Source organism: Homalodisca vitripennis, unplaced genomic scaffold (genome assembly GCF_021130785.1).
Source record: "Homalodisca vitripennis isolate AUS2020 unplaced genomic scaffold, UT_GWSS_2.1 ScUCBcl_6716;HRSCAF=14059, whole genome shotgun sequence".
Taxonomy (NCBI): Eukaryota; Metazoa; Arthropoda; class Insecta; order Hemiptera; family Cicadellidae; genus Homalodisca; species Homalodisca vitripennis.
Genome location: NW_025782825.1, coordinates 15,150 through 30,751, shown reverse-complemented (window position 1 = coordinate 30,751; position 15,602 = coordinate 15,150). Strand labels below are relative to the sequence as shown.

Sequence of the window (15,602 nt, the reverse complement as noted above, 5' to 3'; positions counted from 1 at the left end):
CGTAATTGCTGCAACACAAAAAGTGCTTAAGCCTTTCACCATAGCTTATATATTCCATAGATAGATAGATATTCCATGTATACCAAAAGCAGTACTTGTAAGGCTATCCATAAGCTCTATTACCTTTTGCTCAGATACAGACTTAAAGGCGAAAGGAGAATTAATACATGCGTGCTTATTAGTGTTACAGAAATTAAGTTTATCTATCCTTATGTTTCCTCCTCAGCCCATGGTGAAAAATAGTCATTCAGCTCTTTTGATGAAAATGGAGGGTTTTTCTTCATTTACGCTCAGAATGCCACCAGCTCGCAACGTAGCCCAAAACTTCTTAGAGTTTTTTATGTTTAGGTTCTCTGAAAAATGCTTCTTTTTCGCCAATCGTACTGCCACGTTGAGAGCGTTTACGAGCCTTACAGTATTCTGATCTTGATTCTTGTGTTTTTACGGAAAGATAAGTATCTTTACACTTGTTCTTCTTTTGTGTAAGGACAATCAAGTTGGGGTGTCTCCAAGGAGTTTCTTTTCCTGGTTATTCTCTTTTTCATCATAGGGGCACATGCGTCAAAGACTTGGATAATATTTATTTGAGGTTAATTCACTGGTGATCCCATCAACGTCTTTTAGAGTGTATATGTCTTCCCAAAGTAATCTGGAGGCAATCGCAATAAACTTCTCACAATCAAAGTCTTTAAAACTGCGATATGAGATGAACTTAGCCTTGGATTTGGGTTTATCGCATCGCACGGCCCAATATATTAGCTTATGGTCGATGATACGTTTACCATTATGCTCAAACATACTGAAAGTATCAACTATTCCCACATCTGGATAGAAATTCTTGTCCACAATTATGACGTCAATAAGAGAAGATGTATTCTCAGTTATGCCAGTGGGTTCCCTTATAATGTGAAAGAGACCCAAAGATTGAAAAATTTTCTCAAGATAGTGAACATCTGCTCTTCTTTGGTTCAGAAAATTCACATTCAGGTCGCCCAACAGAATCACCGAATCCACCTCAGGTAACATGTCAATAAACAAAGCATGTATCAAAGAACCTATGCAAGAATATGGTGCATCTGATGGTCTATAAGCAATACACACACATAGCTTCTGGCCTTCAGATAAACCAAGCCACATATATATTCAATGCAAACATCAACGTTGAGAAGTCGGACAAGAGTGAAATTATAATCGCACCTCACATACATAACCACACCACCTCCACAACATCCCAGCTGAGGTGGCCTATCGCTGCGATGAAGTGTATAGCCCGGCACATCGAAAACACAAGAGGGAACGTCCGGAGATAGCCATGATTCAGTGACTCCCAACAAGTCAAGCTGAAAATCATCAATTTCCGATCACAACTCTGTAAAACCTATATTTTAACGATCTAATATTTACATGTGCTACCATACAACAATCGGTAGTCCCCCGATCTCGTTTCCCGACTGATGGTACTCACTGGGGTGCAAACCCCATCAACAACATGTCAAGACACTTGCGACCCGGGAAAGATGACCTTTTGTGCAGTCTCACCTGTACACAGGGAGTGACGGGCCTCGTGGACTATTTTCAATGACTGAAAAATTAGATCCTCTAAAAGATTATTTCCGTTTCGATTGAGGTGTCTCCCGTCATGGGAAAGATGATTAGCTTCGAATCACATCGCTGTTATCAAGGAACTCAACGTTGAAATTATTACACATGAGGATCAACTGATTATTTTAAATGAAAAAGGGCTAGCTTACTGATATCTCTTCTTGTAAGAATACTATTTAGGATCACCGTAGTATTAGGACAAATTCGTTTGGCAGCACTCAACAGGTCCGCCATTGAGTGGAGCATCGCTTTATGGCCACAGCCGCCATTGTAACCAGGGCCACCGTCATATCCGCGAACAAGGTCATTAGTGCCGATTAAAATGAATATTATTACAGGTTGTGCTAATTTATATTTCATGATTTTATCTCTAATGTGAGATATTCTAGCCCCTGGATTTATATCCACGATAGCTCCACTCTATTCACATTTTTTCCCAGAAAAACGCAAAAGAGAGTCCCGATCAACAAAACACTGGACATTGGTTCTTCCTGAGATTTTAAATTTAATTCCGCTTGAGACTCAACATTGACTTTACCACTAGAAACCTTTTCTCTTACAAAAGGCAAATAAACATTTCCACGAGTAAAGGTTTCTTTACCTGCTTTTAAGTTACTATTCTTTGTTAATTTTACTGACAATTTAGGTTTGCTTATTTTAAATGACTTCTGGTACCATTTCTCTGATGCATTGCATATTGCTGTGTCATTTACACTATTGTCCCACCTCAGCAAGGGACTCAAAACGATTTACACATTTCACAGTGGTGCCATATGTAAAAGAATTTACAGTTTTTTTAGCCTAATAACCAATCTTTTTATTGGATTTTACAGTTTTCGATTTTTCAGAGACATTCCTCGGTCTAATTTTATCGACAATAGAATCAAAACTTGAGATAATCTCAGTAGCATCAGTTGCAACAGCTGCCAAATCTAGCGGATGTCCTATATATCTGGCTCTGCCAACGTCAAGGCACAGTTGTCTGTAGATAAAGTGCTCTGAGGCACCTCCCTAAACAGTGAATACCATTCACAGAACGTAAAACCATTCTTAGGAGTATTTCAAAACCCCTCTTTTATAATTTTAGCATTAACAAGTACACTTAGACCACATTCGTAGCTGTTATTTTATTGAGCACAACTCAACTCCATGAACCCAAGTCTACTGGTTACCAACTTAGCAGCAGTCGCATTAGCACCATTGAGTGAATCTAGATCGTATACTGACTGTCCACAATGATCAACAAATAACAAACTCCAGTGGGAGCCAGTGTCCGCCTTCAAAGTATTTACACTATCACTAATATATAAAAAAGCATAGTCAGACTTGAAAATTCGAAATTACTTTAAAGAGCCTTTACATCAACACAACTACCATGTTTTACCATTTGAGATAAAGTCGGGCCGATATAAGTTAATTTACTTAAGTCTTTACTAGTATTATTATTAAAAGTTTTAAAATAAGAATCCAGAATATTGTCATCAACCCATCTATTATCAAGCCAAGAGTTTTCCTCTAGTTCATTCATAGACGACTGAAGTTGCATTATACAATTCTTTAATTGTACCTTCTGTTTATCACTAGGTTCTAAATCTACACTAAGTTTAGCTATTACGAGATCCTTATCATTAACTACGTTTTTTTAAGGATACACATTCATTAGACATTTTTTTCCAAATAGGCTTTAAACTCTTATTAAACTAGCAGAAACAGCACTATTTTCTTTCAACGCAACGCCTTTTTCTTCGCGCATAATGTCTAATTCATTGTAAGATACATTTAGATCAGACTGTCTTCGTTCTTTCTCATGTTCCAGTCTGGCTTCAAGAGTTAAAATGTCACATTTCAACTTATCAATAACTTCTTCAAGATGTTTTGTGGTCGTCAAGCTTTGTCCAAAAACATAAGTAAATTGAAAATGTTCAATTCAAAGTCCAAAACATTAATATGTGGATTGTTTGCCTCTAGCTTTCTTAATTTAACACATATGTTAGTAGGTCAGTCCTATACACAATATTGAAATACAGTCCTAGTTTTAAAAACGCCGACTCAGACAATTCTGCAAGCCAAAAGGGGGGCAAGTAAACAAAGTGCAGTGAAGAATCTGAAGGCGCGAACGGAATGTTCAAGAAGGGCCCAGCCGATTAAAGAATAAAGAATAAAGAATTTTATTTTCTTAAATTTCAACAGTTAACAAAATGTACACTTTTATCTCAACATTTAATAATTCTCTTGTCAGGCTGACCATTATTTTATTACTTAACTTAGTAGTTTTTGCATTGAAAACAGCCTTAACTATTACAATATACAGTATGTACATATTACAGTAGGTAATATTGACACAAGAAGGAAATTTAAGAAAATCTAGGGCCTCTAAGGCAAGCCTGTTCAGAGGTTCCTTTACAGTACTTACAAAAAAACAATAGCACTCAGAAAAAATTATTTTTTAAGAAAATTGACAAAGATGGTCTCAAAAAAAACAAACATGTTGTGCCTTAGCAAAAAATTTATCCACAGTTAACAAAATAAAACAAATGCAACTTACAACAAGAGAAAATAACAACACCTGACTTCCCGTACCACCATCCACAAGGAAGCAGAACATAGACTACAGATACATAATAAAAACAAAAATATTGACTTCACAACTATATTAACAATAAATAAATATTTACATACAAATATTAACCATACATTACTGATAAACACTGATCATCTGAATAAGTAAGCTATTGTATAATATTAAACAAAAACTCAATATCTTCCAAATGAAAGAGCCATGATTTTAGTCTATTCAAAAAAATATTTTTGTTGTATGAATATTTAATATAATCAGGTATTTGGTTAAAAATCTTTGGTGCGATAAAATTATATGTTCTAGTGTAAAAAGATATTGTTGGCTTAGGTATTGTAAATTTATTTGCATTTCTTAATCTCAATTTATAGGTATTTACATTGGCTGGAATATTTCCACTTCTACAGTAAAAAAGTTTTAATACTTTGAATACATATAAATATCTCAGAGGAAAAATTTTTAGGTCTAAGAACAATGGACGAGAAGGTTCATATTTAGTTTTATTCGAGATTATTCTTACCAAATGCTTCTGCCGTAGATATATTGAGTTCAAGTAAGAAATATATGTATTGCCCCAAAATACTATTCCATACTCTATTCTGCTCTGCACCATTGAAAAATAAACTGTACGCAAAACTCTCTCACTACACATACTTTTTAAAAAATAGAAAAACCTTAGGATTTTATTTATTTTACTATTTAATTTACTTATATGTATCTTCCAATTCATTTCACTATCAACATATACACCTAAATACTTTATTTCACTGGTTTTACCCAAAACAGAACATTTACTTTTTTTACAATGAATTTGTTGACTAATACAATCTGCACACCTATATAAAATCGGTACTGAAAAATTTACTTCTTTTTTTAAAGAAAAATTTATGTATTTTGTTTTTTCAATGCTCAGTTGCATATGATTCACAGTGAACCACCACTGTATCGCATCAAGGTCACGACTCATTGCTACTCGTACTGAGTCCAAATCCTTTGCTGGCATAGCACAAGGCAGTATCATCCGCAAAAGATGTTAAAGTACCATGAAAGCGAGCATTACAAAAATCATTTATATATATTATGAATAAAATAGCTCCAAGAACTGATCCTTGTGGTACACCATTTTTAATTACACCCATGTCACTACATACAGCATTAATTTTGACACATTGTTTTCTCTTCAGCAAGTAACTCTGAAACCAATCATATACAACTCCCCGAATGCCACACCGATAAAGCTTTTCCAAAAGAATATTATGGTCAACTGTATCAAAGGCTTTTTTGATATCTAAAAATAGGCCACTAACATTTTTTCCGTCATTAATTCCATCATAAACATTGGTCATAAAGTTTAATAAGGCATGTTCAGTGTTTAGTCCGGATCTAAATCCAAACTGTTTGGTACTAAAAAAATTTGTTTTACTTAAGAACTTCATAAGCTTATGCTTCATTACCTTCTCAATAACCTTAGAGAAACAAGAAAGCAATGATATCGGACGATAATTACTGCATAATAAACTGGAACCACTCTTAAAAATTGGTATGACAACAGCATTTTTTAATTTAGTTGGAAAAAATGCCAGTTTGGAAGCTAAGATTAATTATATACAGAAAAACATCTAAAATATTTTCAGAAACTTCCTTTAGTGTACAAGTGCTTATTCCATCAATACCAGGCGCAGTGTTATTCTTTAGAGATTTTATAACACACAGCAACTCTTCAGCTAAAACTGGTTCAATAAAAATCGAATGAACTTCCATTCTACATGGAAAATAATTGTTATAGTGCATAGACAAGAAATTATCATTCACATTTTTGTTCAAATCTAAATTATTCACTACATTTAAGAAATACTCATTGAATCGATTTGATATAAATGTGTGAATCAGAAACTGTCATATCGCCTATTTCTAGCCTTATCTGACTTCTATTTGCTTTATTTTGTCCTGTTACTTCATTTATTACTTTCCATGTTGCTTTAAGAATTTCCTTCACACTTATTAAATTTGTCTCTATAGAAACGATCTTTTAATAATTTTATATCGTTCCGTAATTTATTCCTGAATGTTAGGTAATAATTTTTTAGGCTCTCGTTGTAAGGATGCTTTTTAACATGACTGAAGAGTAAGTTTCTTCTCTTAATCCTCGAACAAATCGCATTATTTATCCAGGGTTTAATTTTTCTTATACTGAAAAGAGTTCTCGACGATAAAAGTTGATTGATTTAACAATTGTTGAAATATAGAAAGGAAAGAGTCAAAAGCAGCCGACACATCAGAATGTTTGTATACATCCGACCAGTCGGCATTATTTAAACATCTGTTTGAGGAGAGCGTAGCATATACGTGTGCGGGCCGCGGGAGGGGTGGAGGGCGAGACCGGCTCTGCCCCCTCCCCCCCGCCACCCAACAACCGCACCGCCACGCTAACCTGAACCATAGAGTGATCCGTAATGCCGGCATGTATAACCGCGGCATCCACAGAAACCGTGTTCTTGTTGGCCACCCGGACATAAACATGATCAATGCATGTCTCGGACTGATCTGTTACTCGTGTTGGCTCTTCGACTAAACACTCAAACCCGTTTTACTGCCATCACTGTTCTATAACTGTCAGTATCCGCATTTAACTCCCTCACTTCCACTAAATTTATATTTACATCTCCTATCCAAATTAAATTTCTAATGTTTTTAAAATTCATATTTAGATTACAAAAAAATTGTCGAAGTTCATTTATAAATACTTCCACAGAGTGAAAAATTAATCTATATATTGCTAATAAATGAAAAGTTTGATTTAAAAATTCAAAAGAGATTAAAAGAATGTCAGCTGTATCGCACTTCACATCTAGGCATTTAACGTTTACAAATGTGTTTTTAATGTAAACAGCAATTCCACCAGCCCTATATGTTTCATTGCACTTAAAAAAATGTTTATAATCCGGTATTGTATAAAAATTTGATTCTATTTCATTGATCCATATCTCCGATAAAATAATTATATCTGGCTCAATATTATTCGCAATAGCTTCAGCTAGAAAAAAAATCAAAATTACTTCTTAGGCTTCTTATATTTTGATGAATGATTTTAAATTTTTTATCTATATTTTTTATTTAAAGAGAAAATAAACTTAAAAGTACAAATACATTATAAAAATACAAATTATAAAAAACAAATTCCTCATTGATATGAAAACACTAGCCTACATCTAATTTTGTTTTGTGAAATGGGTTAGAAAAAATAAAACTTACAGTTTTTCAAGGTCAGCCTGACATGTTACTGTTGTAATTGTCCCAGATTCTTCTTTACGAAGGAAGATTTTTCCACCTCGCACCCACAAGTACTTGTACTGTTTGTCCCGCTTGATCTCCCGCGCCATCGCGAACAGACGTCTTCTCGCCGGTGACAAGGCCTCGTTGATGTATACGGGTTTATCCACGTTCAAGTTCATGTGCCGAAGTCGAGAAGTCCCTCTTCACACGGCGTTTTCGCAACAGTTCATCTTTGTCGAGACGTCTCACAAATTTCACAACAATTCCGGGCGGCGGAGTTATTCGGACCCGTTTTCTTGCCCAACCGATGACACGCATCGATCATTGATTCGGTTAGGTTAAAGTCCAGGGCCTTCCCAACCTCCTTCACGACGCTCACAACATCTTCATTCGGCTGCAATCGGTACACCATGGATTTCGACGGTATTCATCCTGGAGTACTGCTCCATATCCTCCACACGCCTTTCCAACTCCGACACCTTTTTGCTCAGTATTCTATTTTCATCAATCAGGTTATCTATAATTTTTAAGCATTTTTCAATTGTGTTAGTCTGCTCCTTCACACTTTTTGTATTTTCTTCCAGCTTTTCATTTAAGGCCTCATAGGACTGGTTGAAAACTGCTCTCCTGCTTCCTTTGGTTTTCAACTATTTCATTAATTTTTTTCATTAAATCATCCAAAGTAAATTTACCCTCTTGTGCCTCAGAATCAAATCTTAAGCTCTTTCTCCGCGTTTCACTGCAGGGTGGGCATCTCCAAACCAATCCATCTTGGGTGATGCATTCCACATCCGCCTTGCTCATTTTTAAGCAAACGCCGTGGAATTCCTTGAAACAGTCACTGCACTGTATCTTCACTTTATTACCAATAGCTCTTAAGCAAATACCACAGTTTGCCATTGTATATCTGTTGTTGTAAAAAACGAGGTGAATATAAAACAGATAATCAAATAGCCTATAACGCGAATAAAAAACCCCGCAAATAAAACTACCGGGCACGTTTGAAAGAGTTTTGTAGGTTATGGTCGAGACCGGAGCACTATCTCTAAACGATCCGTCTTATCTGAGCGCTGACTCATGACTGATTCGTATCACCACTGCCAGCGAGCTCGTCACCTTGGTTAGTGATTCCACATTCAGCTACTTACAGTTGTCTGATACCACCGGGCGATTGAAGTGGCTAAAGGAGACTCAATGAAACAATCGAATCAATACATAATTGACGTATAACGATGTTACAACGTGAAAAAGAGATATAAGTAATAACACCCGTCACTCTTCTGCAGACCAGGTCTGCCAACCCTCGGAGTTGTTCTTATATCAAGCTCTCAGAGACTGACATATTGTAGTATATTACGTCTTCACGAGGATGCTGATATGTCAGAGGATGGGAGCTGACGTATGTCGTAACGTTGCATAGGCCTAGAGCTTCCATATGTCAAGAGCCACTAAGGTAGGGGGCTATAAAAGTCAAACTCTCAGAGACTGACAGATCGCAGGATGTTAAGTCTTCCCGAGGATGCTGATATGTCAGAGGATGGGAGCTGACGTATGTCGTAACGTTGCATAGGCCTAGAGCTTCCATATGTCAAGAGCCACTAAGGTAGGGGGCTATAAAAGTCAAACTCTCAGAGACTGACAGATCGCAGGATGTTAAGTCTTCCCGAGGATGCTGATATGTCAGAGGATGGGAGCTGACGTATGTCGTAACGTTGCATAGGCCTAGAGCTTCCATATGTCAAGAGCCACTAAGGTAGGGGGCTATAAAAGTCAAACTCTCAGAGACTGACAGATCGCAGGATGTTAAGTCTTCCCGAGGATGCTGATATGTCAGAGGATGGGAGCTGACGTATTTCGTAACGTTGCATAGGCCTAGAGCTTCCATATGTCAAGAGCCACTAAGGTAGGGGGCTATAAAAGTCAAACTCTCAGAGACTGACAGATCGCAGGATGTTAAGTCTTCCCGAGGATGCTGATATGTCAGAGGATGGGAGCTGACGTATGTTCGTAACGTTGCATAGGCCTAGAGCTTCCATATGTCAAGAGTCACTAAGGTAGGGGGCTATAAAAGTCAAACTCTCAGAGACTGACAGATCGCAGGATGTTAAGTCTTCCCGAGGATGCTGATATGTCAGAGGATGGGAGCTGACGTATGTCCGTAAACGTTGCATAGGCCTAGAGCTTCCATATGTCAAGAGCCCACTAAGGTAAGGGGGCTATAAAAGTCAAAACTCTCAGAGACTGACAGATCGCAGGATGTTAAGTCTTCCCGAGGATGCTGATATGTCAGAGGATGGGAGCTTACGTATGTCAAGAATAAGAATAAGAAATAAGAATAAGAAATATTTTATTCCAAACTTTGTACAAATTTACAATAAATGAAATGGTGGAAATACTAGCCATCTGAACAAGTAGCGATGGCTAGTGCAAAGAAAACTTAACTAAGTGTTTTACACTGACAGTCAGTCTACATAGCTATCTTCTTGTGTACCTGGTCGACACCACAGCACTCGAAATCTATGCTTGCTATTGCTAAAATAACTCTTTATACAAAAATAATATATACTTTAAAACATAATAAACGTAAAATTAATTAAAGTATTACACCACAGTATTGTTTCATCTAAGTGAAAAAAAGATTTTTACATACAAATTAAAGTGTGGAAAATAACTCAATCTAATGATACCTGTTTCTATCTATTCTATATCTATATCTATTCTACTTGTTTTTAATTGCAGCTTACGATAAAATCGTAAATAAATAACTTATGTCATCTTTAGTCAGTAACCATTTTCTAACTTTAGCCAAAAATTGTTTGCAGTTTTTTATTGTTTATTTTAACGAAATTTGGCAATTGATTGTAAATTTTGGGGCCCAAAAAAATGAAAATCTTTTTAAAAATCGATTTTTTTTACTTTAGGATGAGTGTTAGAGCCCGCGAGCCACACTTCTAGTATTGTTATAGGCTCTGTCGACGCCATAATTTCCACTTCTATTAAAAAATATTTTTAAAACTTTGTAGACAAATAAATGACTTAAGGGAAGAATCTTTAAGTGGTTGTATAATGGAGGAGCACAGGCACGTTTTGGTTGGAAGGTAATTATACGCACAAAATAATTTTGCGTTAATATTAATGGATTAATGGACACTTTGTCTGTCCCTCCCCAGTTTTCAATTCCATAGTTTAGTCTTGACTCCATAAGTGAAAAATAAAGGGTCCGCATAAGATTTAAATTTACAATATTTCTTAAAAAATAAAATTTCCTTATGTTTTTCCTGAGTTTTATCTGTAATTGTGAAGTATGAGTTTTCCATGAAAGTTTATCGTCTATGTAAACACCAAGATATTTTAATTGATTAACTTGCTCAATTTTAACACAATCGCAAGGTTGGATGCACTCATTAACGACGTGAAAATGTAAATCCGTATCGAAAGAAAACCCTCTAAGGTCAAAATTCACAATTTTGGTCTTGGAAACGTTAATTACTATTTTATTATTGTTTGCAACCAATTTCGAAGTGATTTGAGATCCTCAGTTATTTGTGTCCCAAATGGGAGCCCAATGTTTATTTGTGTAACGAAGTGAGACGTCGTCAGCAAAAGCACTGATTTTTTCCGTACATTGGGATATTTAATAGGCTGTTTATCTATATATATAAAAAATGAATGTTTGTATGTTTGTCCTTTATGGAATCGTGAACTATTGGACCGATCATGATGAAAATTTTGTACGTATATGTATTTTTCCACGGAGAAGGTTTATAAGCTATGCCCATCCCTTTCCCGATTCAGGATTCCGCCCCACTGGTTACAGAAATACCCATTAGAAATGCATTGCAGCAAACATATGTTAACGTCTTTTCAAATTTTTAATCAGCTGTTCTTTGTAAACATATATTACACTTATAGTTTTTAAAGCATAGAGTAAGCTTAAGAGAAACGACAAATTTTTGTTTAAACTGTTTTTGCAATCACTGTTAAACATAGACTTTACTATCCAGATAATACAATTCAAATTTGACGTAAAAATTCACCTTTAACTGCAATATTTATTTAATATAAACCATGCTCATGCTTGATCAGAAGAGTAATGCAGATATCATAATTACTATCTTACGTTGGCTACAAATATAAAGAATGTTATAAAATCAACCTTAGTTGTTTTTTTTGACAGAAGTATGGTTCTCAAAACTCCGTGTGTACATATTCTCTCGATCGAGACAACAAAGCAAGCTCAATCGTGGCATCGGAGATATAACTAATTTAATCTAAAATTTATTATAGTAAAAAAAAAAATTTACTAAGTAATATAAGGACTTCGGTTCTTAAGATTTGCGTGCGAAGCCGTGGGTAACAGCTAGATAGAGGCAGGAATATGGTACATACCTTCATAATACGCCCAAGAGGCTCACTATGGAACGACTATCAATTATCTCAGCAATGTTTAGAATGTGATAGAAAAAGAATAAGTGAATATAGTGTACTGTTTTCAAACGGGAAATTGCGTGCGAAGCCGCGGGCAACTTTTGCAAAAAATTATTGAAATGCGCAGCAAAGCGCGCCGGGCCCGCTAGTAAACACTAAGAATAAAGAGGCAGAGAGCACGGACCCCTGAGGTACGCCTTTTGTTATTATTTTTGGTGGACTTAAATTTTGCTGAATACGTACTTCCTGTGAGCGGCCAAATAGGTAGCTTCTGAACCACATCAAGGGAATGCCTCTTATCCCCAGCTATTTCTAATTTTCTAAGTAAAATTTCGTGATCGACAAGGTCGAAGGCTTTAGAGAAGTCTATAAACATCCCCGATGTTTTTTCGCTATTGTTAAAACCCTTGTATACGCCTTCAGTAAAATCCCACTATTGCCACAAACTCGGTGTTTTTCCCTTTAGTAAAGCCAAATTGTTTTGTACTGAAAAAATTTTGTTTATTTAAAAATTCTAGGAGCCTTACTTTCATTGCTATCCCAAACACCTTCGATAGCACAGAAAGCAAAGCAATCGGTCTATAGTTGTGTAGGAGGTCCCGCTTACCATTCTTAAAGATCGGTACAACAATACTTTGTTTTAATTTGGTTGGGAATTCCCCTGTTAAGAAGCTAATATTAATTAAATGTACCAATACATGACAAATTTCTGGAGCGATTTCCTTTAACAGCTGAACCGAGAGAGAGTCACTGCCCACTGATTTCTTATTCTTGAGAGATTTGTTTATTTTAAGAATTTCTTGTTCACATACGGGGTATAAGAACAGGCTGTTTATTTGGTAGACGCAACCAGATGCATCCACTCCACCAGTGTCGGGCAAGCCGGCCACTAGTGATAAGGGAGCGTTTATGAAGTATTCATTGAACATGTTTTGCCAATTGTTGTGGATCCTCTACATTGTTGCCGTCACTGTCTTGAACACACGTTATCAGCTGCTTATCTGTCTTATCAGTTAGGCTGTTAATCAACTTCCACTGCTGAGCACTGTTTACCTTTACACGCATCAAATAAACTTGAATAATATTTGTCTTTAGCCTTAGTAATATCTAAATTGAGTTTATTTACAAAATTACTGAAATGTGTTTTGAACCCTAAGTCATATGGCCTTTTTCTTTTTATTTTACTTAATTTGTTTTCTTCTTTCAAATTTATTCAAAAGGTACTCATTAATCCAAGGGCTTTTCTTCTTTTGGTACTTTTGCTTTTTTTTTTTTGATATTTATATCTAATTACTTTAGTCTCCTTACTACATGACAAGGCCTCTTGGATTGCATTATAAAACGCTGTTACTGCAATGTTTACATTCAACTCAGTTAAAACATTATTCCAGTTATAATCATTTAAAAAATTCTTTAACTTTTCAAAATCGACTTTTTTCGCAAGTTACAGTAGAATTACTATGTTCAGACAATCGGTTAACATTATTTTCATTTTTAATCAACAAAGCTATTAAATTATGATCAGTAATTTCGGACTTAAAGTTTCCTGATACAAATTTGTTTAGATTTTTATGTCTGATAAAATGGTCTATGCAGGAGGAAGATTCTGGCGTTATTCTAGTATGATTGTTAATAAAGGAAGAAAATCCATTATTGTACATTAAGGAAAGATATACTTATGCCTCTGCATTGTTTACTTTTATGCAAATATTAGCTTCACCCAGATAAATTACATTTGTTGAAAGTTGGTTTAATATAGGTTCTAGTTCTTGAATGAAGTTATGTGCAGTATGACTTTGTAGTCTGTAAATGCAAAATATATTAAAAATATTTTTTTTAATTTTAAGCTCTAGAATTAAAATATCGGCGGAGGTCATTTTTATGCATTTGTCTCTGGTTCTAAATGTATCACGAACGAATGCTATATATAGTACCGCCACTGCGGTATGTTTGGTTACAGTTCGCAAAACTAGAATATCCCGGTATATTGTACAAGTAAATTTCTTCTTCGAAAATCCAGATTTCTGATAAAACTATTAAATCTATTTCGTGGTCTAATTTCGCTAAACTGGCTAGTAATATGTCAAAATTTTGTCTCAAACTTCTAATATTTATATGGATGCAGCTAAATGTAATTTCAGTGGAGGCAAAAACATCCTTGCTTAGATATTCAAAATTCAAAATATTATTTTCTGGGTCCATATGCTAAACTAATATACATGGCTGATTGTTATATGATACAGTTATATACAAACTATGTACATCTCTGTACTCACATGTCTCTAACACTAGTTTCACCAGTGATCTTCAATACTCTATCGCCGCTGTGCTTCCGTGCGAAGATCTTCCCGTCCTTGGTCCAGACGAACTTGTAGCCGCGGTCCCTTGCAGCCTCCTTGGTCTTGGAGAGGAGTTGCTTGTTTGCTGGTGAAAGGTGCTCATTGATGAACACCTTCTCCTTCGGCATCCTCGGGTTGATCTTGTCAGCTGTCAGGGGTCGCGTCGCCTTGAAGCCGTTGATCCACGTCTCCTTGTCTCGTCGGGACTTGAACTTGACGACGATGGGGGCAGCTCGCTTCTTGTTGTAGCTGGGGACTCTATGCGCCGCCTCGACACTCTCCTCCTTCAGCTCCACGTTGATGGCCTTGGAAATATCACACAGTAGACTCTCCAAATTTTCATTCTGGGACACAGGAATTCCGCTAATTTCAATGTTAGAGATCCGCGAATACTGTTCCATGTCTCTCATTCTCATCTCCAGGTCCTCCACGGCCGTGCGCAACTTGGAGTTTTCTTCACGCAGTAGTCGGGCTTCCTCCTTTGCACTTTTCATTTCTTCCGTTATTTTATTGATTAATTCAGAGGCATTGTCCATTTTCCCTGAGAAAAATTCTAAGGAGGATTTGAAGTCTTTAAACTCTTTGCTGTAGGTTTGAAGCTCACTAAAAACTTCGTTCTTGAAAGAGTTCATGGTTGAGATAAGAAAATCTTTAGTTATTACAGTTGATGACGATTTTTTACTACTTACGGACTCCTTTTCAAGTCTGCATACATCGCGCATCCACTCGAGTTTGGAACGGGTCTTGCTTGGAACACAGTTAATATGTATCACTGCACTACACTTCCCAACACACTTTATACAACTCTTCTCATCGTCACACACCAAATTGCAAATGCTGCAGTTTAGCCGACATAATTAGGCGAAAATGAACGAATTCACTGTAACGTCCAGTACAAGCAGGTTAAGCTAACCTGCACACAGCACGTGATACACTTAACCTTGAGTCAGAGCGCAGAGCGATAACGACCGGCCAGTTTCGAGTGACTGATACTGCAAGAGCCACTAAGGTAGGGGGCTATAGCAGTCAAACTCTCAGAGACCGACAGATCGTAGGATGTTAAGTCTTCCCGAGAATTTTGATATGTCAGAGGATGGGAGCTTACGTATGTCAAGAGCCACTAAGGTAGGGGGCTATAGAAGTCAAACTCTCAGAGACTGACAGATCGCAGGATGTTAAATCTTCCCGATGAAGCTGATATGTCAGAGATGGGAGCTGACGTATGTCATAACCTTGCAAAGGCCGAGAGCTGCTGTATGTCAAGAGCGACTAAGGTAGGGGGCTATAGAAGTCAAACTCTCAGAGACCGACAGATCGTAGAATGTGAAGTCTTCCCGATGAAGCTGATATGTCAGAGATGGGAGCTGACGTATGTCATAACCTTG

The 15,602-nt window shown here is 36.5% G+C and overlaps 1 protein-coding gene across 1 annotated transcript; it reads right to left on the bottom strand.

Moving 5' to 3' along the window:
- Positions 1-14,150: 14,150 nt before the first annotated feature.
- LOC124373931 lies at positions 14,151-14,849 on the bottom strand. The gene has a single exon (XM_046832241.1). It carries the CDS (start codon positions 14,847-14,849, stop codon positions 14,151-14,153), a length of 699 nt encoding a protein of 232 aa, XP_046688197.1.
- Between the last annotated feature and the right edge of the window lie 753 nt (positions 14,850-15,602).

Excerpts from the sequence above, each read along its gene's own strand:
- LOC124373931 (XM_046832241.1), bottom strand. The coding sequence starts at position 14,849 with ATGAACTCTTTCAAGAACGAAGTTTTTAGTGAGCTTCAAACCTACAGC.